This window comes from Vicugna pacos, chromosome 35 (genome assembly GCF_048564905.1).
Source record: "Vicugna pacos chromosome 35, VicPac4, whole genome shotgun sequence".
In the NCBI taxonomy this organism is placed as follows: Eukaryota; Metazoa; Chordata; class Mammalia; order Artiodactyla; family Camelidae; genus Vicugna; species Vicugna pacos.
In genome coordinates, this window is record NC_133021.1 from 35,708,789 (window position 1) to 35,736,473 (window position 27,685).

At 39.7% G+C, this 27,685-nt stretch overlaps 1 protein-coding gene across 17 annotated transcripts in view; it reads right to left on the reverse strand.

The window, feature by feature from the left end:
- The window catches only part of ZMYND11 (zinc finger MYND-type containing 11), an 86,231-nt gene that overhangs the window by 16,622 nt on the left and 41,924 nt on the right, over window positions 1–27,685 (reverse strand). For 11 of the 17 annotated variants that reach the window (XM_072955308.1, XM_072955317.1, XM_072955310.1 and 8 more), the window contains 2 exons: window positions 24,600–24,759; window positions 14,625–14,786 (listed from right to left, as the gene is read on the reverse strand). The exons of 1 other annotated variant lie outside the window; for it this stretch is intronic. In XM_072955308.1, coding sequence (XP_072811409.1) covers window positions 14,625–14,786; window positions 24,600–24,759 — 322 coding nt within the window. The remainder of the gene's footprint in view (window positions 1–14,624; window positions 14,787–24,599; window positions 24,760–27,685) is intronic. 5 more of the 17 variants (XM_072955321.1, XM_072955319.1, XM_072955320.1 and 2 more) reach the window with 1 other exon arrangement.

Sequence of the window (27,685 nt, forward strand, 5' to 3'; positions counted from 1 at the left end):
CAGTATGCAAAGATTTTCTTAAAGGATGCACTATTTCTAACACATTTGATACAGAGAAATCTCTGAAATTTACATCACAAAAATAGCACTGAATGCAACAAGGTAGGAACTGGAAAATATTACGTTGTGCCTAATACCTTAGAGAAGTACACATTTTTTCTTTTATTGGTGTTTGAAACTTCAACCAATTTTCACATGAAAATAATGACAATAACAAAATAATGATGGTACAGTAACAATATAAAGTAGAATCACTTATTTTATAAAAATAATCAATGGCTGAAATCCCATAGGGAGCATTCACTATTGAGTGGGAACGTCAACATCACTTTATTCTTTGTTAAAAAGGTTATTAAAAGTCTGTGTCACTTAAGGAGTGATGTTCTCTCAGCTGCACACACCTATGTATCTGTTTTAAAGTGTTACGGATCTGTTCAGTGACAATTTCAATTTCCGTTGGTCTGGCCTAAAAGCTAATTAGAGGCTCATCAATTTACCTCTCAGAAAATTTAACTTCACATGAAGAAAAAGGGACAGGATTCTTGCTTTTACATCATTTCTAGACAGCTAGGAGACAAGGAGCAGTGCTCCAGGGCAGAGCCTGGACCTGAGCAGACACTGGACCCTGCAGCCAAGTGGGGACGTTTGGGCCACTATTTAATGGGTGCTTTAACTTCCTTAGGCCACTAGATTACGATTCTCTACCCCGTGGTGTTACTTCTTACTCCCCAAAGAACTGTATACACAGGAAGTCAACTCAGTATGTTAAGTACAGCTGGAGGGAGGAGCAAACATTTTTTACGTAACTGAGAAATCCCCGCGATGGCTTAAGCAAACTAATTACACGTACACAACAGTAAAATACCTGAGCTGAGGACTCACCCTAGCCCTCGCCCTCCCTCCACACCTGGACTCTTTGGCAGGGCACGGTCTGTGCTCTTCTCACCCGGCTGGATCCCAGGACCTGTGCACGCTTACAACAGAAGCAGCCTTTCTCAACCCTGGCCGCACCCCAGGACACTGGTTGACTCTTGTAAAATGCAGGGGTGGGGGCGTTTGGAATTTCTAAGGGGAGGTCGTCCTGTGTTCTGCATCTGTCTGTTCATTCATTTATCTGTTAATTCCTCAGGTGGTTGTGGCACATGGCAAGACGAAGTACTGATGGTGCAGACGTGGAGTTTAAAATGCAATCATATTTTCTGGACCCCAGGTTTCTAATCTTTGGGGAAAGGGACTTTGATGTAGCTGTAAATTCTCATTTTTAACAAAATCCCCAGTGAGTCCCAGGCACACAGACTTGTGAGAACTGTTAGCTGCCTGCTCCCCGTATGTCAGAGTAAAACAGAGGACACTCTCAGTGGCTCTGAAACACAATCAACTGCTAACGCTTTCGTGCAAACGCTCCTGCATGGACGTTCTAGCGAGGGCATCCTTCCGTGCACCGCTTCCTATGCTAAATGAAGAGCCTGGTGATCTGTCGAGTACACGGAAGAGAAAGGGTAGGAGGGCCAAGAAGGCTGCTTTCTTCTCAGCTCTTGGGAAACCTATGTTCCCTTAAGAAGAGAATGAAAACAAATGCTTCCAGCTACGTGCTCTGTCGTGCCAACGTTGAAGTACTTTGGGTGTGCTGTTAAGACTGATATCCCAAGTATCAATCTGATCATTAAATCGTACATGCATGTAAAATCAGGCATGTCAGCAACCCACATCGGGTCAGAAGTCTCGCAGTACTACCTGTGGGGGGACGCACTACTCAGGGGAAACCACCACCACCAGCAGCAGGGCTGACGCGTCACTGCCACGCCCACTCCATGTCCGGCCAGCTACGCGGGGGGGGGGGGGTGCAGTTTCCTCTCTGGGCCTCCCACTGAATGAGGACCTCAAGCTCGACGGGGGCAGTAAGACACCCCACTGGTGCTGGGGCGTCTGCCGCCACCTGAGAGGCAACGGTGGAGACAGGGGCTCTGCTGCGCGCTGCTCTGCCTCCACACACGCACAGGAGTGTGTTTCTCTCCTTTCTGTGCTCTCAACACCAACCTATGAAGTACTTCACGGTTACGGGAATTCCAACCCCGTCTGGATTTAGAGTCGTAGAAAATAAAGCAATCCAGTGTTTCTATCTGGCTGAAATTCATGCAATGCTAGAATCAGAGTATCTGTACAGGCATACCTGGTTTTATTGCATTTTGCAGACACTGTGTTTCTGTTTTGTTTTGTTTTTACAAATTAAAGGTTTGTGGCAACCCTGCGTCGAGCAAGTCTGTCGGCGCCCTTTTTCCAACAGCATCTGCTCACTTTGTGTCTAAACGTCACATCTGGTTAACTCTCACACTGTTTTTGACTTTTTCATGATTATTGTATTTGTTAGGGAGATCTGTCATCAGCAATCTTTGATGTTACTGCTTGGAAAGGACTATGCCTCGTTGAAGGCTCAGGTGATGGTTAGCATTTTTTAGTGATAAAATATTTTTTAATTAAGGTATATACATTTTTTACACATAATGCTACTGCACACTTAATAGACCACAGTACACTGTAAATACAACTTTCATATGCACTGGGAAGCCAACACATTTCTGTGACTTGTTTGATTGTGATACTTGCTTTGTCACGGTCTAGAACCAAACCTGCAACATCTCCGAGGTATGCCTGTAGAGCTCACACACCCTAACTAGATCATGCTTTCTTCGAAACAGTAGGGAAAACCCTATTTTACTTGGCTTAAATTTAGGCACCTGTGTATTACATTGTTCACACAATTCCCCAGTTTAAATAAAGAAGGTCTATTTCCAGTTCCCACTTCCTCCCCACAGAGAATCCCCGAAATGCGTGGTTACTGCAGGCTCTCACAAGACTCTGACTTTGGTTCCATCTGTTTAGACATTTTTAGGTGAATTGCTAACTTAGCATAACCATGTGCAACAACATTTCTTTCTTTGTGGGAAAACTAAATGCACAGAGGTCAGGCCCAGGGCCTTAATTTTACACTAAATGATAAAAAAAAAAGAGGATGAAAATTAGATTTTGTATCATGCTTAAATTTGCTTAGCGTAAGGTGCTAGAGTGTTCCCCCTCTTCAATGTGCAATCAGAAGTGGTGATATGAGCTTGGGAAAAAATGACTATTTCAGCAAAAGGAAAAGGAAACAAAGGGGATGGACGACTTCTGGGGCCAAACAGATGTGACCCACCCTCCACCCTTCACAGCTCCAACTCCGGCAAAATGTTACTACCCCAGAAAGTCTTCTACCCGCTTAATAAAGTGCCACTCAGGTTTAGACATCCTACTCCAGGGCTGACCCACTCTGGGTGTGCATCAGAACCACCGAGGAAAGCCTTTAAAAAGCACCCGTGTCGGTTTATATGAAGTTCCCAGACAGGCGCACCATATCTGATGGGAACGGACGAGAGCGATGCCCAGCTAGGGGAGGCGTGGGGGGGCCTGGATGCACAGCTGTGTGCATCCGTCCCTCCCTCACGTGGCACACGCAAAGCCCTGTGCAAATCGCTGCAATGCAGACTCTCCCTCAGAGGAGAGCCAGCACCGTCCAGTGCTGCGGGGAGACGGCGCCGCGCCGACACTGGTTCATGGAGGGGGCTGGGCCCTGGCAGTCCAAGCACCCCAGGCGTTCCTCGCGGGCGGTCCTGATGAGAACCACCGCGGGCTGTTCCCTTACACAAGCACATGCCGTGGCCCAGCTAACCTCCGCCGGGCGAGCAGAGTCCAGAGGCACAGCTGCAGGAACTGCTCAGCAGTGACACGGGCTCTGTCAGTCCCTCCCTCCACAGCTCAAACAGAAAGGTGCCTCTCCTAGGTCGTGACTATTTGTTGGTTCTTCTCAGCTAATACACTGAAAACCTCAATGATGTTGGTGCTACAGGAGTCACCAAAAGAAGTCTCACGGCCAAGAAGGATTATTTTGTTGAAAGCCTTTATGTTAGTTTTTTTTTTAAACTTGTTTCCCAATACATCTTTTCTGGTGACAAATCTGGGATCGACTGGAAATGCCCAACAAGAACTGCACAGGGACACGCGGGCTGGTAGGACAGCGGCCGCCTGGACCCCCTGGTGTGTGCTGGCGGCTGGGGAGCCCGCCTGCCACGTGCAGGCTTAGGTGCCTGCTCAGGGAAGGGGAGCAAACAAAGGAGAAAACCCCGAGCAGATGCACCATCTCCTCCAACAATCTGCAGGGACAGAGCATCTGCTGTAAGACGCTTTCACGTCTGCCACACCTGTGGGCTTGCCTTCTGACACTTCCCGGTTATAATTCAGAGATCTGGTAATTCACAAAAGAGCACACAGCTCTGTCCAGGGCTGCACCCTGACTTCTGGGGACTTCTCAGGCGACGTGTTGTGACCTTCCCTACCTGACGTTCCCAGTGGAGTTCGTGTCTGCTAGGCAAACCAGGACATTTAGATGGCTTGAGAAAAAGCCACTGTAATGATTAGAAATTAGGGTAGCTTCTAAGGTAAACCATGTTGTCTGTAACGTAACTAAGCAGACAGCTCTTGCAAACAAGGTCAGAAAAACCGAAGATAATGCTGTATAAAATCTGTGGATTATTTCAGCTCAATTCTCTCTCAGGCTTTGAAGAGCTGTACCCGCCCCCCACCTGCACTCAGGACTCCGCAGTGAAGGCCCTTCTGTAACAGTGCACACATAGCTCAGGGTCCAGAGTCAGTTCTGGTCACTGCTCATGTCGCCTGGCAGCACACAGCAGTGACTCTGGTCAGTATCTACAAGGAATAAAGAGAGACACTCCCTAGGACACGCCTACGCCACAAAGTTGTTGCGGCCATTTTTAGACAACAACAATCACACGGCTGAAGCCTTGTTGCGAGGGTGGGCAAGACGTCGGCTGACGTGAGATGCTCTTAGGGACACTGCAGAGAACTGAGAGGCTGCTTCCCTTCAAGAGAAAAACAACAGAAAGTCTCGAATATCTTCTTGAGTAAGGGATTCTGAAGCCAGTAACGACAGCTGCTGGATAACAGCAAATCACACGAGTCTAGGTGGACACCACAGACAAAACGTGAGTGGAGAAACTCGGCCGCACGCAGGGCCTCGCAGTGGCTTTGGCGAAAGAAGGCAGGAGCAAGCCTGGGGCGCGAGGAGGCTTCTCCACAGCTGAGCACTGGCGACGACGCTCGAGCACCGTCACTCGAAGGGACGTTCAGGGCTGAACAGCCTGGAGCTCTCAATGTGCCCAGTGGCCTTGCTCTTCAGTTGTAGAAACCTATTTTAGCGAAGAATTTACTTGTGGAAGTACTACTTCAGTACACCGAGTACTCAAAAGAAAGAAAGACACATGAAATCAGAAATCCAGCTGTCTTTTCCTCAGATGAAGGAAACCCATGCTGCTCACCTCACCAAAGCCGAGCCTCCAAGTCTGTTATGAACAAGGGCCTCGTCCTGTCTTGGGACTCCCAGTACCCAGAATGTTCTTCCCACAGCGGGCCTGACCAGAGGTGGGCAAACTTCTGTGAAGGCTGGATGGTGATTACCTTAGGCTCTGAGGACACTTGGTTAGTGACTGTCTCAACTACTCAGCTCTGCGACTGTGGCGCGAGCGCACTGTGAGTGACGTAACTCTTCCCTGAGCAGCTGTGCTCCAGTAAAACTGGCGGATACTGACACTGTAAATGTCTTGCAATTTTTACACCACAAAAATACTCTTCCTCTTTTGCCTTTTCTTCAACCACTTAAAGAGTACAAAACCAAGTCTCAGCTCCTGAGAAGTACAAAAATACGTGGTGGGCTTGACTCGGTCTGTGGGTCACAGTTTGCCAACCCCTGGGCTGTATGCTCTGTGAGAGCAGGGCCCACGATGGCGAGTCCTGTGTCCCTTTTGGGGCCCATACGGCATCTACCACACAGTCAATGCTCAGTAAATACTGTCGGAACTGAACTGACGGCAGTCATCACTAACCGACTTCACTGCCTGTTAGAAAAGCATTCCACCAGTACGAGATCCTTCCAAAACGTGAAACATTTATTTACATCTAAGCCACGTTAGCACATCCAGGCCACCATAAACCATTCTGTTTACTTCTGGTGTGTGCACCACTTCAAGCCAGATGACGCAGAAACATGGCTGCTGGCCTCTAACAGCCAGAGGCTCACCGGAGCACCACTGGGCTCACAGTCCTCTGGGGCACTTGCGGGAAAGCAGACTCCTGAGCCTCAGCCCCAGGATGTGCTCTCAACAACCACACCGGGTGCCTCTGGTACTGATGGCCTCAGGTGCTCACTGCAGAAACACAAATCTCCTTGTAAGTTACCTACACTGTCTGGGGAATCAGGAAGCTCCAAGCCCTCCTCCATGTCTGTCGGTAACCACAGAAAAGAATCACAATCAATTTTAGCTGCACATAAACTGCCTGTGTTGTCACGGAAGTCGGGGGCTCTACAGAGTTCTCTACGACCTGTAACGATGACATACAAAGGAATCAAAGAAATTTTTATAAGAAACCCAACATCCGAGGCTTTAGCAGCAGAGCTGGTCGGCTGGGCGTGGCCGCAAGCCCTGCCATTTCTCCTCTGCACCACAGGGACCCCAGCAGCCCAGTAGTGACAATTTCTTCTCAGGCAGTTTTCTAAAAATATACCTAAGTTCAGGCCTGTCCACCACCAGGACCAACACACTGAAGTTAACTCTCCTCCACCAGGGAAGAGCAGAGTGGCACACCGGTGGTCAGCGCTGAGGGTGGACAACTCGCTCTGCGTTGGGGGTGCGTCACACTGGAGCACACGACACCTCCAGCTCCAGCCTGAATGTCCCATGGCCAGCCCAGCAACAGCCATTCACACTGTGGTTTCTGGCAATGTTTTGTTTTGTTTTTTTTTAACTTAGAGCAACTTTTAAAACCTCCCTTAAACTGTCACGAACATGCCTTCTTACTCACAGGTAAAAGTTGAACTTGGAGGATAATTTAAATCACAAAGAATGTCTCGAGGCAGGTTTCTGGAGTGTGCTGCAAACATGACTGCACCCTCGTGCACTCCCTACCTGAGACGCTGGTCCTGCGTTGTCACTAACATACAGGTTTCCAGACTCATTCACAGATTTACAAAACAGCGCTGAATGCCACTTCAGCTGTATCTGTATTTACTAATCTTTACAAGGTCAACTCTGCTCTCCGAGGTCGGGAGGCTCTGATGACATAACCAGGTTTCCATCAGCCAGTCTACGGTGATTTATAAAGTATTAAAGTATAGTCTCAGATTAATTCTACAGGCCACACAACTGACTGGTAACGTGAAAACATGTAGCATTTCTTTATCTACTCCTGTAAGCACTACATCGACACAGTCACAAAGAAACTGCTAAAATGCAGCTACAGGAAGAGGGTGTTACGTTCGCCCTGATGCGTCAGGACTTCTATCGTCAAGATTCATCGTAGTTTTGGGGGTGACCTGAAGCTCTTTTGCAGCATGTTACAGGGACCCAAGAACATGAAAGGGGCACTCAGAACAAGTCTGTGTGACACAGGTTGTATGGACTTGCTCCTTCCCTCTTCTGCCAACACTAGTCTTTAAAGAAAAACAAGATTCCACAGGCAGAGCAGGGATGGATTCTTCAATGGAGTAAGACTTTCCATTCTTTTCTGAAAATAACGTAGGTGTGTTGGGTCATGGAATGAGCATCACGTGTTCTCTGCCTAACGAAGCCGACAACCGCCAATGAGAACACCATCTGCCCACCCGCCCCAGTCTCTCCCCTCCCACCCTGTGCATCTGTGGAGGCAAAAGGACACCGTGTGCACTCTTACGGATTTTCAGTTCATCAATATTGGAAATACCAGTGAGATTTCTGTATGTTTATATTAAGGTGTAACCATCTTGATATAGGAACCAGCCCAACTATTACCTCTTTAACCTCTTAGAGTTGAAAATAAAAGAGAGTTCAATTAAGATTCTAAATAAGCCATAAAAAGATGCATCGTGAGGACAAAATACACCCAGAACACGTAATACTCATGTATAAGCCTTTCTGACCATAACCTGTCAAACTCATCATGGGAAGGCAATGTGGGAAGTACATGGATTTTTTTCTTGCTTGTTTGGATCGAGGCAGTTTTATGAAGAGATGAGATAATAATATATGAGATTTTACAGTTTTATAGCTTAGATCCAATTTAAAAAATTCTTTATCGATCTTCCCATTACTTTTCCTCTAGTAAAGCCTGATATGAATAGCAAATCTGCTTTATGAAATACTTGGTTCAAAGATGTTTTTTAAAAATTAACTTTCTACTTTTGTGAGTATAAAAATGATATGATCCAGTTGTCTTTAAAAACTGTAAAAAGCATTTCATGAATGTTCATTTGAAGTTTTCAATACTATGATTGTCTACATTAAAAAAAAATGCTTCTCCTTCTAGCTTATTTAAAAATCAAATCTTCACTCCCGATTTGTTAATGTGAATCTTGAAGGTAAAGGTACTTAACTTTCAGAATGAAAATATTAATAAATTTACCACACCAAAAAAGGAAGACTAATCAGAAAGCAAGAATAGTTTCACAGTAGACCTGTAACATAGAATACATGTTAAAAATATTTTCATTTAGCATTTTGTCCCATTTCATTCTGAACAGTAAATGAGACTTCTCCCTAATTTTGAAATTTAAAAATGTACTGCCTACATACTTAAAGAAAGAAAAATGGATTTAGAAGTAAATTTTCACCTCCAGTTTCAAAAAACACCTTTCATCATGAGTAACAATGCAAATGACTCAATTCTAACTTACCGAGAACTAAGTTGACGTTGACAAGTCAGTATGTACCTGTGGTGACCTCCTAAAGGCAACTTAGCCTTGGTTTAGTTTAGTTAACCAGTTAAATTCCTTCGTTTTCAGAGCTGCCTAATGAGTATACTGTTCCCCACGTGAAAAAAAACATAGTACCTGGGGCTCTACAGCCAGTGCAGTTAACTTTTAATGCTTTCTATAGACTTCTTTCTGTGTATCTGTTAAATTTCCTGTAAAATAGGTAACATCATTCTAAACATTATAAAGAGAACTTTCAACAGAAGGGAGACTTTAGGAGTAATTCCTATGAGTGCGGCTCTCTTCCCCCTTCTCCTTAGATGCCTAATAATCAGGGATCAGAGAATCAGGAGCTTCAAACTTGGGAGAGCTTTTCAGATTAGATGTAGAACCAAAGTGTTCTTAAATACATAAAATTCTCCCATATAAATTCTTCTTCATTTTCGTATCTTCATTTTCTTGTGTTTCTGTATTTTATTAGTGGGTCAAGTTGATTTACCATATAATTTATATAACATAAAATTTTAAATTTGGGATCCTTAAACAGAAAAATGCCATCTGAAACATCTGTGGGCAGATGAATATTTTATAGCTTTTAAAGACATACTGGAATAATATATCCCCTGTCCAATACCTAGAATGGTACTTTCTCTTTTATGACTTAAAGAGTATGAATAGTAATATAACATTTTCATATTATTAGAAGACAACCATAAAAAGCTGAGACAGGGGCAGGGAAGTAAGAGGTGCAAACTACAATGTATAATAAATAAGCTACAGGAGACACAGCACAACACAGGGAAGAAAGCCAGTATTTTATAGTGACTAAATGGAACATAATCTTTAAAAACTGTGAATCACTATGTTTTACACCTGAAACTTACATAATACTGTATATCAACTATACCTCAATAATTTAAAAAAAAGACACCCCAACTTAAAAAAAAAAATCTTTGGGTGGATTTCACTGGAACCCACGTCCGGCAACGGAGGCAAGGAGGTCAGTGCATCTTCCCATCCTAGTACTTTCTATGTGTGCACAGTTCAGAGCCCAGCTTCTGCTCCCTAATGACACACGGGAGTCCAAATATAAAATTTCCACTTATCTGAATTTAAAAGGAGCAATTACATGAGTCTAAAATTCCTCAAAGTTATGAAAACAAAATTCACCTATGTAAGGAGCACGAACATACTAAAAGAGTGGAGGAAATAGGGGCCCACTTTCAAAATACTGTCGTCTCAGAATTGTTAAGCTGGAAAGTGCCCACTATTTTGCTTTCCTGTACAGTTTCTTCTCCCTGCATTTAATCTTTTGATTTTTAGGAGCAAACACAGCACTGCTGGATACTAAAGCCAGTAACCTGCGCTCTGCACATCGCACCGCATCTCACTGGGGCTCACACAGCCGCGGTGTAGCGCGTGCTATACAATCAGCCGTGCACACGAGGAACAGGAAGGCAGCAGCGGCAACCCGATTTGCACCCTGCCTTTAGAATTCTTCCAAGTCATAGCTATGGCTTGAGGGGGAGAACAAATGCCAAGCCACCTATGAGGTTGACATCTGATACCAAACGTGCTTCTCTTGGAGTAGTACAGGCATTTAGATGTGCAGTTATAACACTGCACTGTCTTATACACAGTAAGTAGCCATAAGGCACATGTGCCAGGCTGAAACCCAGCTCCTGGATCGCCAAGCCAGATGCCCAGTGGCCCCTGGCTGGCCTACTGGACAGCACAGACAGAACACTCCCATCTCCACAGAAAGACCTATCAGACAGCATAATCTAAAAGGCAACATGGTGCCAGCCTCGGGGATGATCCTGGGGGTTTTTGTAACAGATCACCTTGCCCATGTATTAAAAACCCAAGTACGTATCATTTAAATAGTACCATGATGCTCACCAGCAAGGGTGGAGGCCAGCAAGTGTGCAGTGCGTGCACACGCACACATGTGCACAGTGCAGACATGCATGCACACATGCACGTTCTCACACAGACATGCACACACACTTACGAGCTCACAGGCACACACACACGCATATGCTCTTGTGCACACACACAGGCCTGCCTTCTGTAACCACAGCATCAAAGGATAAAATGCCTGTGTAACCCGTCAACTATATAAATGAAAATGAAGGAACATCAGAACGAGACATCCATTTGTAGCCTATCATACTGGTAACAAAAAAACTGGAAAATACTTTCAATGTTGGTATAAATCAGTATAATCTTCTGGAGGACAACTCGGTAACTTTTGTCACAAGTTGAAATGTGCTTATTATTTAAATTTAAGAATTCCACTTCAATGAATTTATCCTGTGAAGGTGATCAGAATTATGTAGATGTGTGAAAATTAATTTTCTTTCTTTTTAAAAAATATAATTGATTACATTTTATTTTAAAGGTAGATCCTTTTGGCAAATAAAATCCTTGAAGCAGTCATCACTTAAAAGTTATGGTTTTCTTTTTTTCCCCTGGAAAATTCATGGCTATTTCAGGAATATAAAATTCAAATATGTCTAAATACAACAAAATATAAGCTTCAGTTTCATACAGAAGTTAGTTATAATGAGAAGACTGCCCTTCCAGGTGGGAAGCGCGGCACTGCTCTGGACATGGCTACGTGAGTGTCCCATCCAGCAGGGGAGTTTCAGTGCAATGTTGCTGGTCAGACGGGACAGGGAAACAACGTAAATGTACATCAGGGGAGCCCCTTCACAGTGTGACACGTAGAAGAGAGATGTCTGGGACGCTGCTGAGTGGAAGCAAACTGGCTGCACCCAGTCATTTACGTAGCCATTGCTCCATCGAGCTACACAGATGGATACAAATGAACTGGAGAGTGTGTGCACGTAGGAGAGGTCTGTGAAAACATTCACCTGCCACGTGACAGCATTTCTGGGATTTCTCTCTCTCTCTTTTTTTTTTTGCTTTATCTTCCTCTAAATTATTTGAAGTTTTTACTTTAAGAATTAATTTAAAATTCCTTTTTTTAAAAAAAATTAATAAGAGATCTCAGTAACAAGAGTGGGAAACAGGATATTACTTGAACATTTTTTTTGGAGCAAAATACTAACCTGATATTCAAAGGCTACTTTTCATTAACAATCTATTATATCTGTAAAGTAATAGTTTAATTATTGTTTGGAAAGGCAGACATTCCAAAGAAATGTCCTCAGGGTTCTGAGATTCTTGAGACTTACCATGAAAGTTGATTGCATTATTTTAAATTGGGGAAAATTCCCATCACTGCCCTCTTAAAATATTTTGGATTTAGTCAGATACATGAGATAAAGTTGCTTGAGTTGAAGTAAATTTAGTAACAGGGCTGACAGCTGGGTGAGAGACACCGGCTCAGTACTGTAAGCGACAGAGGTCATGTAAAATCAAAATAGTCTTCTTATCACTATAAAACATTAGAAATGTTTTCATCTTCAATTTTAGATAGTAGTGACTGACTTCCGTCCACTATTTTTACCTGTATTAAAATGTGGCTCTGGCATCTTAGCTTTAAAATTCCTCATTAGCATATCTAATTAATATATATACATGTATCTTTCCAAACACTAGTTAAAGAGAAAACTAGAGATCATTATGCTGATTTGGAACCATAATTCTTAAGTTTCAGTGTATAAACTCAGTCTTCTTAGTACAAGAATATTTAAATCTAGTTGGTCACTCATAATAAAAAAGCTTTACTTGAAGTTTTGACACATTGTTTAAAAAAAAAAAATCAACCAAACACCAACCAAAAAAGATACTTAAAATCCTGTTAGAATTCAAGGTTATCATTGCCTGTTCTCACAGGAAAGAAATTGTTAGCACTTATCTTTTTCTTGAATGTAACAATTTAAAAAATAGGACAGATCTAACACAGAAATAACTATTTCTTTGGAAGTTATAAAGCTCAAGGCAAAACTCACCATCCCCAACCCAGACAGAGGCTCTTTGAGTCTGAAGAGAGAGAAGCTCACAGTCTAGGACACGAATGTGTGGGTCACAGCACCCTTTCAGAAGCACAATCACACCACAGTGTGAGAGCATGTAGGCTGACAGAGACAAAACCAAAACCAAAGGGGAGAAAAGAAAGGCAGGGTGGAATCAGCTACACTCTGCTTTGGCCACCACGTTTCTGCGTGAGCTAGCAACTCACCGAAATTCTTAAAATTTCATCCTATCAGTAAAGAGTAAACATGTCTAGAAAATGGACACTGACAACTTGATAGTGAATACTGATGGAGAAAGTATTCACATTTTCTTCAAAGATATAATCATTCAATTTCCATACTTAATAAAAGGAATATAAAACAGCTGCCATAAAGTCTAATCCATCCTCAAAAATCCCATGTTTTTGTTTAAATGTTTTACTATGAAAATATGAACTAAGTATTAGATATTAAAAAGCTATGGCTGTAAAGACACAAGTGGGTGTGCTGAGAATTTTATTTCCTAAGTCCCTGAGTCCCTATTATTTGATCAGTGACCACACCTCTTTCATATTTTCACTACCTTAATGTTTTAGTTCTTTAGATCTCATTAATTCTTCACTTCCTCTAGTATAAATTGTTACCGAAAACAACAGGAGATAAATATTGAATTTTAAAATCCAAATCCATGAGAGTAAAATATGAGTATTAATGCAGTTCCCACACAACCAATTACACAGATTTCTTGTAGCCATCATAAATTCTGGCAGATCTCAAAGAGTGGGTCTATACCTTAAGGCTTGATAAGGATCTATGCAGATGTAAGGATTTATTACTACTTATGTAGCATGTAATTTTAAGTCATCACCACACATTCCTCCCATGCTATCCCACTGTCCTCTTTGTGTGTACAGGAGATGGACAGTAGTGTCCTCAGGTAACACAAAGCCACAGTCACCAAGGGGAGACTAGAATGGATCCTGTATTTTGCTCATCATACTGGCAAATGAGCCCGGAAATTTTTGGCTGATATCAAAGAGGGGATAATCATGAAGACAAAACATTTCTTGGAAGACTAAATGAATATTTAAGTTATTCAAGTATTACGAAACATATTCACAAACAGGACACATGAGTAATCTAGGCAAACTGCATGGTTCCAAGTAAGTATCTTAACAATTTTAAGTACAGAACAACAGTTGCAATCAAATAACTGCTTACCAATAATCACCATCAATGCCATATGTAATGTAGAATTTAGGCAACACACATCACTCACACACACATACAAACCCCGCATCTGCAACCAACAACCACAGCCAGGTAAACTTTTCAGTGGGGATATACACAAATGACAACCCTTGTGGGAAATACCTATTTTACCTACCAGACTATTTCACTTTGCTTTAAATAATTAGAATTCTTTATACACAACTGTTCCATCCCTCCACCCTCCAAATAAAAGAAAGAAACTAAACCCATCATATGACAAAAAATAGGGGAACATTACATGGATATACAATGGGAAGTAAATACAGAATGTCTCCAACAAGGTGCCTTCTGCTACCTGTGTTTTCTGAGCAGGAGAGAGACTGACTGAACAGACCTTGGTACGGGAGAGTGGTTCTTGATTCCCAAAGGCTATCCATTAAAGAAGTCACACAATCCAGAGGGAATTGTAAAGTAAGAGAAGAGAATATATTTTCACATGATTAAAACTTTCTAAAATCCATACCTGAACATGATATGGGTTCTGTGACATCCGTTTATCAGTGTTCTATGTCCATTTACCACCATTTCAGTAGATAACCCCCACCCTCCAGGGCTTCATCCATTAACCTGGCAAGACCACCTGGGATATCTGTGCGCAGCTATTAGAAACGAATTCCAACCCTCTGACCAGCACGTTAAAGCTCGTAGGTACTCACCCTGCAAACTGGGCACTGCCAGTGACTACTGCTGTCTCTAAGCCTGTACTCATCAGACAAACACTTGGAATGATACACACGAAAACACAGGTCACATATCAACACCTCTCCAGGCAAATGGCATTCAAAACAATACCAGTCATGATTTTCTGTTTCCCAGTCCTACAAAAAATACAAAATAATTTCGTATGACAGTTTGTCAATATCTGCAATGACTAAGAACAAAATTGAAACTAAAGTCCATCAGAGGTTAGGCATTATAAACAATTTTAGACATTTACTGTATTAAAATAAGAGGGAAAAATACCTAGAAATTTGCTTCTTTAAATTTTTAATTCTCTCCTAAACATATTAATATTCAGAAATATCTTAAGATGATCTGATAACAAAACCAGTCCAAAATGAAGTAAGTCCAAAGCCACTCCCAGTTCTGACATTATCTTTCAGTGTTTACACAATCTATGGAATAATGTCTTCAGTAAATGGAACACCCCAAAGCAACATCTATAACTTAGTATTTCAAATAAACAAACCTCTGTTTTGTTCTGATTTTTAAAAGATATCATTAGGTACTTAGCACACTTTGGGAGCAGAGAGGAGCAATAAGTGGTGATGCTCACTATTCTTATCTTCTCATCCATGGTTTGGATGCCTTATTGAAAATAACCATTAATCAGAATGTCCATGTTCTGATAGGCTGTCAAATTTTCAGGGTCTGTTGAATTTGGAAAAATAAATTGAAAATGTGAAACTAAAGCTTTAATCACATTCTCCAAAGGACATCACCATAGAGAAACAAAAAAGGAAGCAGGCTTATTTTCTTATTGGAACTATTCCTGGAAATAAAAGAACATAACTGCAGGTATATAGGTGTTCCTCAACATTTTCTTTTTTGTTCATTCTTTTTGTACAGCCGGTTAAACACAATCAGGAAGACAGTGTAAGTTCTCTTAATTTAAAATTCATTCTTCTAAATATCACTCTTAGCTTTTATCAAAAAACACCTATGTTAAGAGTGACAGATAATTCTCAGTCTTCTTCTGTAGATGTGGTAGCTACGCGAACAAGGGTTAAACCCAGATTTAGCGTAACCAAGGTCACTTCCAATGGGATCCTGAAATTCCAAACGTGGGCTCTGCCATCATTTTTCTTTTTACAAACCACTGTCTACACTCTGCTTCCCAGGGCGAGCAGCTTTTTCATTCCTTCTTATGTCAGTGACGCCCCCAGTAAACGGGCTTTAACACAGCACTCGTCTAAGAAGCACCGACTCCGTGGCACCTACAGTTAAAATGTGTTACTGCTAGACCACATGAGAGGGTACTATCCTCTCCTTCAAAAGGGAAGACAGTTACTAATGTTCTGAAATTCACATCTTCCAATCCATATTCAGAGTCATGGCTACAGTACATTAGTAAGTTCTGCAAAACTGTAAACTTACTGGTTTGCTTTTTAGTAAGAAACTGCTGGTCTTTACCAACCAAATAATAAAAAAGCACAACCATTTTTCATTGTCTGCTGCACATGTACAAAGTCTCTAACTTACTGTGGAGAAGTAATTTCAGTCAGACTGCTTAAACATTCATTAAGATACTGATTTGACATACAACCCTCTCTGCACATGGTAGAAAAAAACCTACCCCCAAGTGTGGCACGGCAGTGCCACAGGGACACAGTGAGCGTGGGGTGCCTGGCTGTGCTGAAATGATAATGACTGGTGCACCACTGCACACAGCTCAGAAGTAAACTGTATTTTAGCTATTTCAATGTTTCTATCAAAAATCATTGATAAATTAGCTTTCAGAAGAGACATTTTGTTCTATTTTTAATTAACAGAGCTCTTTCCAAGCTTAAAACAAAATATTTCTGAATATTTTCCTCACAGCTGTTCAGAAACATCTTTAAGGCTTTTGGTGGCTTATATGTTACTCATTATTAACAAAAGAAACTGCCATTCTGCATCATTTGATTTTTTTTACATTAATTCATCTTCCTGTGATTCTCAAAATGGTAATTATTAGGTTAACTAAGAAAAGGAAGCAAGAGAGGGCAATTGTGGTGCACAGCTCCAGCCTCCCCATACCACCTTCTCCCATCCACCTATGAAAGGAAGATGGAAACGGATCTTTCTTCAATGGGTGTTTAATGCTAGACCTAGGTTTTCATGAAAATTATAGAAATGAAAGTGTAATTCAAATGAAGTAAAAGTAGAGAAGTATTTGACTGTATGTTTATATAATGGCATACAACTAACGGTCATCTGATATAAAAGAAAGTGCTGGCTGGGAGCATATGTGCTGTCCATTCTTTCAATCTTTGCAAAAGCTGTTTAGAATACACAAAACATATAGAAGTCAAGTTCAAAAGTTACTACATTCTGAATCCAGGAAACATTTTTCTGAGGTATAAATGATACAAACATGTTTATTATAGGCAGAGTTGCCTACAGACTGTCTTTTAGTAAACAGAATTCACTCATATAGTGCTTTTGACCAATGTGCACCAAAAAGCTACGCTTGTATTTTCACTGGATTTCACCAGAGGTCAGCAACTACTCTACCTGCAGCCTGAACAACATCATGATATGTGAAATGCCACTTCAATAGGATAAAGTTTTTAAAAAGCAGACCTACTAGCACAAAATCCCAAACTAGAAGCAATGTAAAGATAGTATGGTTTTAATGAACAATTCTAGCAAGAGTTAACTAAGCTAGCCTAAAGAAAGATAGAAATGTAGTACAAAAAAAAAAAGCAGAATTAAAGTAAAAATGACATAGTACAAAATTAGTTCACCTTGTTTGGGGTTGCTGTCCTGGAGAAAGGCTACATACTGTAGGCCTTTCAAAATAAAAACAAAATAATCTTGATCTCTCTACTGTAACTTTTCTCAGTATCAGGCAATACACAGAGCTAAAGGGATTTTGTACATGGCCAAACTGTTTATTACTTGCTATACGACACATTATTTAGCAGATGATGTCAACTGATAATCTATGAATGTTCTAATCATTAATGAAAAGACAGTAGCATGCAAACTCAAGAGTCATCACTGGTTTAACAGGAAACTTCAGAAACTAACATGAAAGCTACAAATGGACATAGAGAAAATCTCTCTCTAGGAATTCATGTGCCATGAAACCTATAAAGATGTTAGAAAAACATGTTACTAACAAATTCAATGTCATTAAGAATTTGCACAAGACCATGAATGTGTGTCTCACGGATCTGAAACTGGTTCAAGCTGGATTTTTCTTATAAACTGGGAGTGATGAATGTGACTATGGTGTGAAGGTTATGCAGGCTTCCTCAGAACCTATTAGAAAACATTCTACCAGCAAGAAGCAGCCTGCATATTCACGTCTCTGTCACCATTTATAGCATTTTGTTAAGATTCTGGAGCCAGACTGGCTCAAACCCGAGCTCCTGCGCTCACGGGCTGTGTGATCTGGGGCAGAACACTTAGTTTCTCTGTGTATCATTTTCCACCACGAAAGTGAACAAAATAACAGTGCCTGGTTCACAGGGTTTTTGTTAAGGACCAAACGAGTTACTATGCTTGGTACCTGGTAGCTGGTGCCATTTAGACGGTCTGTTTGCTACAGTGCACAATCAGGAACTGACATGTCACAAAATGACGTGATCCTTGTGATTGTGCACGTGCAGATGTCTTCAGGACTTTAAGTTTGTTATGACATCTGCTCTCCCAACATTTCTGTAAGCCAGATGGAGCAAGAAAAGCTGTTAACTTGGTTTAGAGATAACACTGAAGCAAGAGGGCTCAGTGGAAAAACTGTGCCTGAATAGGGCCTCCAAAACTATCCACCCTCATCAGTCAAAAGACTCCAGCTTTTAAGTCAATTCCCTATTTCTACATGGTGTGCAGATAAAGCTTACATTATCAAATATGTGTTTGATGTGGTCTTTTAACATAGACACAATGTAAAATTAATTCTCTACAACTCTAGGTTTAGTCTAATTCTGTTAATAAATTCAGTTAATCATTGAGGTAAGAATTTGATGATTAAATATTTTCAGTAATTTTAAATATTATTTTAAAATTAAAATACTAAAACACTGCTTAGTGAAATAAGATTTGGAAGGGGGCGAAAAATGAAAAGAACTCTCACATACACAAACACACACACACACAAGCTGTTAAGAATATAACAGGATAGCATGACCCAAAATACTCTATTAAATAAAATGGAAAATCTTCACCAAAGCAAGAATAACTTCTAAGTTTAACTACATTACAGTCTGTTTTGCACACAGAACCATAGTATAATTGGTTCCTAATTAACAGTCACCAATAATTTAGGTACTACTGAATACTGTACTTAGTAAAGAAAAGAACTGTTTTGTATTTTTGTATCTGAGACAGGTAATGGACTTTGGGAAGAAATGTGTAGTTCTGCACATAATTAACATAAATATAGTAAAATGTACTACACATTTTTTAAAAAAAATCAATGGAATTCAAGGGGCATAAAGTTTTGCATTTAGGGTATGTAAAACATATGACTGATGAATTTGACAACTATAACAAGAAAAATGCAGAGTCAAACTTAAAAGAAATTCTTCCTTCACTAAGCTACATTCATGAAGTGGGCCAGGAGAGCCACGGGATTGGAACTCGGCAGGCCTCTCAATACTTCGTCAAGAACAAAGCAGGGGAGCACCACTTGCCACGGCTGTTCAAAGAGGTGATTCCTGAAGACAAGACACAGACCCCGTACCACCTCTTACACAAGAGACGTGAGCTTAGCTAAGTTTCAAGAGGTATATTAACCATAGTTTCTTTCAGACTGGTCCTTCTGAATCGGGAGAGGGGGAAAATTGCCTATCTTTGCCCCTCTGTAGATTAAGGCTAAATCCATTCATCCCCAAAACATTTTAATCTCTTCAAGAAACCACAAAATTTGGACTTTCATTAATTACTGCTTCTTAAAAGGTATCAACCTTAAATAAGTGAGAAAAAGTAAAAAAAAAAGAAGAAAAGAATTTGACCTTTTCACTTAGGTCTCCTTAAAACTAGTATGAGGTCCTTCTTATCAGCAGGACAAACTGGATTATGTAAAAGGTACTGAAATTGAAGCCAGATCTCCCAGCCAAGACCTGAGGTCACGTTTGCAGCTGCTCTCGAACCATAAGCGGCAAGACTGGTAGCATGACGCTAACTGGAATGTTTCCTAAGCTGGTACTTCACTTCTGAGCTGGCAAGAATTGTGCAAGAAGAAATAAGACCCTGAGTCCAGATCTGGTAGGTCAAAAAAGAGAGATGTAATTTCATATCAAACATCACTTTTTTACACTTTTAAGTCATCCTCTATACTACTGACCAAATTATTTATTTAATGTCAGATAAAAAGTATCTGTCAAACAATAGGGAAGTTGTAGCTTTCTGTCAGGGACTGTGAATCAAGTTGAAAGTCACCAAACAAACAGTATCAACTGCCTCAGTATCAAAACACATATTTGATAAGTTTTATCTGCATGATCCACAACTCAGGGTTCCCCACCCTACTGCACAGGCACACCTCAGAAACACTGCAGATGCAGTTCCAGACCACCACAGTAAAGCAGTTAGTGCAATAAAGGGAGTCACAGGGATTTTTTTGGTTTCTTAGTGCCTATAAAAGTTGTGTAAACTACACTGTCCATCTATTAAGTGTGCAATAGCATTGTCTAAAAAAAGGTACAGACCTTAATTTATTGCAAAAAAGAAAATGCTAACCATCATCTGACAACACAAGGTTGCCATAAAACTTCAATTTGTAAAAACGCTCAATAAATCACAGTAAAATGAGGTGCGCCTGCATTACATTAAATACCTTTTTAAGACCTTCCTATCTTTAGTGAGTTAAAAGTTTAACTCTTAAGAAATTAACTGGTATTTATTGCAAAGGGAGCTACTAAATACCAAACTCAACTCAGCTGAGCAATTGTAAAATTCTGCCCAAGAAATATATTGCTCAAGTTGTTAGAATAGAGGACATGAAATTCTGTGATCAAATATGGATTGAATGTATCCATGCACATGAGTTTCGAGCAAGCAGATGAAGCAATCTATGCAAATGTGTATTCTTTCTCTATAAAATCAAAAGAAACAGTCCTTGATATAACACAAAAGGTTCACTCTGTGCCTTTTGCGAATATAATTTCAAAAGCTTTAAAAGTGATCTGTAAAAGATTTATTTGGATCATATGAGGGAGTATCAATGACACAAATCTTAAAATGTAAGATTACCATGGAAACTTACAGAAATGGTGCCCAGGTTCAGCAAGCCTGTCGTGTTAAAAAGTTTTTGTACATGTACTTTCACTTGTTTACTAATATTTAAGCTAGCCACTTAAAATTGAGAGATGCTTTATTTTTAATAGTTATATTTTTCATGCTACTATCTCAAATGGACATATTTAAAATGTCACCATGAAGATTCTCATCTACTGCCAAACTGTTATCATACTTTCTCCAAATGAGCTATCACTTCACTGGAACTACAAAAGGTAGCTGAGATCAGCATCTCAAAACATCTAAAAATCACTCCAGTCCTAGTAGAAAGTAAAGCCTTGTCGTCTCTGACTCACACAGGCTTCCTCCTAGACAGAGCGTGTATACTCAGGTCCTGAAATAGTGTCAGAGTCAGGCTTTTATCACATGATTGCTGGATTTAATAAAAATAATATTGGTGAAGATCTGCATGTTTTTCAATTGTATCAATTTTTAAAAATAAGCATTGGAAAAAAAGGTAGTGAGGTGGAATAAAAACATGACACAACAGACTTTGCTCAATGATGGTTGAGTGGCCCAAAGAAACGACACACTTGCCTGCTCCCTCCTCCTCCTCATCACAATCGTGGAAGTGAACATAAGGAGAGTCCAGCCTCTCTGCTAATACAAGGTATCTCAGGGGACGTAACTTGTGGGACTCACCAAGAGAAATCAACTACTATAGAGGCTATAGAAGGAAAAGAAGACCCATTTTTAAACTGACAGAACTTGCTGAGTAAAGAATGTTTGTAATTTTGAACAAAGGTTAAAAAATTAATGACCAAAAACAATCCTATCCCTTTCCTTCCCAAGGTCATATACACCTACTTCACTTTTTCTTCTCTTGATACTGAGTAGAAAGTCAACAAGATGAATAATGTATACCTTTCAATCTAAAAACTCAAGCTTTTAGAGGCACCATATTATACACAAGGTGGAGAAACTATAAAGGAGCGTCCCAGACTCAAACGCCAGCATGCAGGGCTGGCACCAGCCCACAGAGTACCTTTGTGCCCATCAGAAAGTCCTCTTTCCTAAGACTGATCTTGTTAGAACAAGACACTTTTCTGCCATGTGCTAGAGAACTGCTGAATGAACACTTGAGTACCTGATGTCTGGGGAGTAGATGGTACTTCCTAAGCTGGGCAGTTCACAGCTGGCCCCCACACACAGCAGCCCTCATGCACAGGCCACACGGTCCCTGCAAACACACAGAGCTGGCCACTGGGAGAAGCCTGCGCTGTGCCAAGTGCGACACGTGGCAGTTACGTGTCCTTCTACAGTGTTCTTAGGGCATGAAAATCATAGCACACAGACAGCCCCTGGGTAGCCAGGTGGTCCACCAGCCACAGCCATAAGATACACATCTAATTAGTCTCATCATTTATACCTACACCTTATATACAGATCCAGCGTCTTAAAGGAAAAACCTCTTTACAAATCTTATGTTTGAGGTTATAGGTTAAAAGTAAAAAGACCATGATGAGAATTTTTGCTTGCTGTTTAGTAAGAAATCTGCATGCTTTTGCTACACTATATAGAGACATTTCTTGTCTTAAGCATATTTATTCACTGGTCAAAAAATTGCTTTGGTACATAGTCTTATGCTTTATATAGATAATCTCATTTAATCCTCAAAACAATCAAATGAAAGCAATACTAGCATGCCCAGATTACAACTGAGGAATGAGGGTCAAGATGAAGAAATTTCCTTTAGGTCACACAACTAAGTAAGTGTCTGAGATGGGCTTCAAAGCCCCATCACCTATAACATGTATGACCTTACCTCTTCCTACTACATTACAATGCCTATGCATTTTTAACATTTGCATACTTCACAAGCTAGGCACAATTTTTATATACTCAGTTATACTTGAGTCATACATGCATACTTGGTATAAAATGTTTGTGAATAAGAACAAACCAGAATTAATAAAATCTGTATACTGGTTGTTAGATTTACATATAAGAATTCATCTAGAAAAAAAGAAAAAAGAAAAAGAAAGGATGATGCTATAAAAATACATGCAGTAAGAACGTGTAAAAATAAAAAATAGAATATAGAACCTAATGTAGTGGTGAACACATAATAAAACTCATTAACTGCTTCCTGAATTAAACTGAACAAAGAAACTTCAACTTGAAGAGGAAAGAAAGCATACGGAAAAGCACAAACCTAAAAATCAAAAAAGGAGAAATAAAATCACTTTAATGAAAAAATGTACACATGACCCACAAACCAAAGTCCTATGGATTAAATTGCATTTACTATTGGTTAATTACTATATAAGTCTCAGAAATGATCAGTAGAGCCTTCCATACCAAATCTGTGAGTCTCTAAATGCCTGGGGATTAGAACTTTTATATTATCTGGATTATTTCGGACGTACAATAATCTATCAATGATCAGTGTTCTGTTGTAGACAGATTTATGTCACTTGACATTATTATTATGGCTTGGCAACCCAAATTTTTTTTTTTTTGATCATCAAAAAGCTTTACTTTTCTTTTTTATTTTCCTTTGGGGGGGTAATTAGTTGTATGTATGTATGTATTTTAATGGAGGTAATGGGGATTGAACTCAGGACTTCGTGCATGTTAAGCACGCACTCTACCACTGAGCTATATACCCACCCCCAAGCTTTACTTTTCTGTAAGGACGTCAATAAAAAAGTATGCTGATATAAACATTTTCACTGAAGTTTTCAAGAATACTTCTAGTGTACAAATCAAATGATACCAATGAAAGTTAACATTTTTTCTTCCATGTTTTCTGTTTGTAGAAAATGTGAATTTTCTTTCCTGAAACTTTGAAGGCACAGATTAAACTGACAAAGAGTGTTAAAACTGAATAACTTCTCTAATTACAGAACTTACAGCTGCCTCTGTGGACCAGCTCCCCACAGAAAACATGTTGTTAGCTCACTACTACTCTCAGAACTGACAGGGGAGTGCATGTGTGCACTGGCTCAATTGCTACAGAGCCAGAAAGGGAAAGACAGTGCAAAGTTTTGGGGAAATGGTCCCACAAATAACCAATTTTAAGATTATGTGTCATATTTATAATTTTAGATTTTAGAGAATTCATGACAAAACACTCTCAATTACTAAATTACAACACACCTAATTACTAAATCTATTCCTTTCAGAACTAAAACAAAATTAATGCTTATTATATTGGAAACCTTCCCTTTCCAAAAAGTAAGACTTCTGATGAAGGTATCAGAAAAAGCAAAAGCAAGAAAGGTAGGAAGACAGAAATATTACACACTAAACCCATCTTTACATGAAGAAAATGTACTTCTACTATTCGTGCCCTTGAGTATAACAGTATACATCCTCTTCAATCTGCCTGGACAGCATTAACGTTATCCTGAATTGAAACTCTTTTTTTACTACTATTTACTGAAGAAAACACTTAGGAATACCATCGTGTGAACATTAAAAGAGCTTTTCTTTGTTCTATTTTTCAGACTCAAGGTAACGTAGACAGAAAAAGCAGTAAAAACAGTAAAAGTGAGTTTTCTCCTAAAGAATCAAGAAGGAAAGTATCCATCCTACCAACGTAGGTCCTTAATGTGAATAAAACTGTCAAAGTAAAATATTACTCAGCTTCTCAAAGTGAATTTCTATAGGTTGTATTTAAATAGTGTTAAAAAACTTAGAGTCAGCATCTCCAACTTTATAAAATAAAATAAACTTACAATCTCATCTCCTGGCAACCAATATCCTTCCTGTTCGATACCAGCTTTTGAACCTTTGCAGCCCACTGTTAGCGTTTCCACAATGAGACCATCTTTCACAGCTAAGCTCAGCTGACGGGTGGTCTCTTTTGGATGCATACCGTGGACTCGAGACATATACCTGAATACAAAGGAAAAACAAATTTAAAATCCCTCAGTACTGAAAAATAAAAGTAAGAAAACAGAGGTGATTTACTTCTCTTTTTATTGTGACTTGTACTTATGAGAGCCCTGCTGGAAAAAAAGAACCCTGAATACTTAACTCTTTCAGTATCATGATATTTTAAACCTCAAGTCTATTTTGTATATTTAGGGGAATATTTGTTCAAAACAGTCCCAAACCAGCAAATATAAATCACTTCACAGATTTTAGTCAAACTCCTCGTCTAGTTCTAGCCTCTGCAGCAAGTACCATTAACGTCCACTCCGCAGATTCTGAATCTAGAATTTTGTAATCTCCAGCCATAGGACATTAGACTACAAAAAACTTCCACTCAAAACTTCAGAAATGACACCAAATATAGGAATTACATGAGTGGTTATCAAAATAAAAAGAAAACAAGAAAGCATGCTGTGATCAATAAGGCAAAAATGTGATTTTCAGTAAAACATATTTTGAATTGGATCACTAAAGCATGTAAGCGCACTCCTTGATTTACAGTTATATGGCACGTTTCTTAATTTAAGAAAGTGTATTTCAACCACAGAGAATAATACTGCAGATTCTCTTGTATTCACCAGTTGTACTGAACTCATGTTAACATCCTGGCACAGCAGCTTCACATCTTTTTTCGGTTTTTAAGGAAATAAAATGTTATGGATACAGCTGAATTTGTGCCATTTTCCATTCCCCTCCAATCAAACCCCAACACCCTCCACCAGTAGGTACTGGTACCAGTACTAGGGTATCCTGACACAAAAACATATTACGGGACAAATTAGGCTAGCCTCAGTCTCTCCCAAGAAACATTCTGCACTAGCAGACAGGGCAGCAGTACCCGACGATTAGCACAGAGATTCAGTGCAAGGCAAGAATTCCGCATCCAACTAATCTTTCATTTAAGTATCAAAGCATTCAAAACAAATCACTTTGAAAATGCAAGAACTCATCACAGAAAAATCTTCTAAACTTATGGGATGAATTTCAACCAAGATAAAGAGTAAACTCTGGCAGGAGACTGCAGACCTTCCCTTCTTCTGTATCTACATTTGTGGAAGAGAACTGCTGTTTAGGAGATACGGAACTTTAAAAAGTTTCTATTTTCTCTGCCAATGCAGTAACTGAAGGGCTAAGAAGGAAGTGATGGAGACTGACAGATGTGAGAGAGGACAAGGGAGTTAGTCCACAGACTGACAGTGAAGGCCGCCAAACCACGTAGCAGAGGTACAAATATATTTTCACATGTAAAAGTCAATACCAACAAAAATAATCAACTGAAGTTTGGAATGTGGGGAAGGAAAATGGGCAAAAGTGAAAATGTACTAATTTGGTCTGGCCACAATAGGGAGCCAATAGAAATTTTCTTAGGAATTAAGCACATCACTGCATTTACGTTTATAAAGGTACCCTTAGAAGAAAAATACAAAACTTCTAAGTTATCTGAAGAAACTCAAAAAAAAACACATTATGTACTAAGACAAAAACAGCAAAAGTGAAATATAAGAAGAACAAAAGAAAGCATATTGAATTTAATAAGACCAAAATGAAACAAATTCGTCCTTCTAATACATATAGATTGGCTGAACTCGACAATTAAAAGGAAAGATTGACTCACAAAACCAAAAATATGCTGTCTACAAGAAACACACTTAAAGTGGACTCAGACTGAAAACAAAATGGGCAAAGACATATAACAACGCAGTCCAAATGAAGCAGGGATCGACACTGCAATGGCTAGAATTTGGAATCCAAGGCAAAAATCATTTTTAAAAAAGACAGATGTGGCACAGGTTGTTATAAAGCAGAAACTGTAAGAAATAAAGGAAATACTGACAGGAATACAGAATCGTGAGACTTTAATTCACTTTTCTCAGTCCATAAAAATGTCTAGTGAACAAAATTAAGTACGGATACAGAAGACCTAATTTATAAGACAGATTCAGTTGAGTTTATTCTGAAAACCCCCAAAGCCCATCAACAGGTTCAAGAAACATTCATTAAAATTGAGCATGAAGTCGGTAACCAAAATGACAATAAAGTCCAAAAGTTAAACAGACATTTGCTGGTTGCAGTGAAATTAAACCAGATTACTAATAACAAAACTAAAATACTCATAAACCACTGAATCAAAAAGGTTAACCTGAAAACTGCAAAAAATCTAAAAATAATAATTAAAATGCTAAAACAGTGCCAGTTAAAAAAAAATTGTAGAACAATATTAATCCAAGGCTCCTTATCAGGAAACATAAAATGAAGGCAGCATTAATGTAGCGAACAATGAAGACGCAGAGTGCGGAAAACACAGACTAAGAAACGCCTACAGGGACATAGCCACATGTGAAAGGGAAACTAGAACAGTTGTAAGCAACTGCTTTGACATTTCTGTGCAAAAATATAACATAAACACTATGATATTCTAGGAAAATATAAATGATCAAAAGTTGACCACAGCAAAAAGAGAATACTTAAAAAAGGACAATTTCCAAAGAAATAAAACAAGTTGGCAAAGAGCTTGCCCAGGAAAACACCAGACAGGGACATACTCACAAGGTAATTCTATCAACTTTTAATGACCACGTAACTCCAATGTGATTTAGACTCTCCCACTACATAATAGAGGAAAGCAAGGAATCCAGCAAAATAACGGTAACAAGACCTCACAAAAATAGCACAGAACAAGAAAACTACTCTCCCAAAAGAACACTGGTGTAAACTCCTAAATAAAATATTCAAATATGCAGCATAATCTTAAATATTAACATAAATTCATGTTAATATAGTAATATATTCAAATATAAAAAGAATAATATACCATAACTAGGTATTTAATTTCAGGACTTCCAGGAAGATTTATCATTACGAAATCTAGAAATATAATTCACCCAAT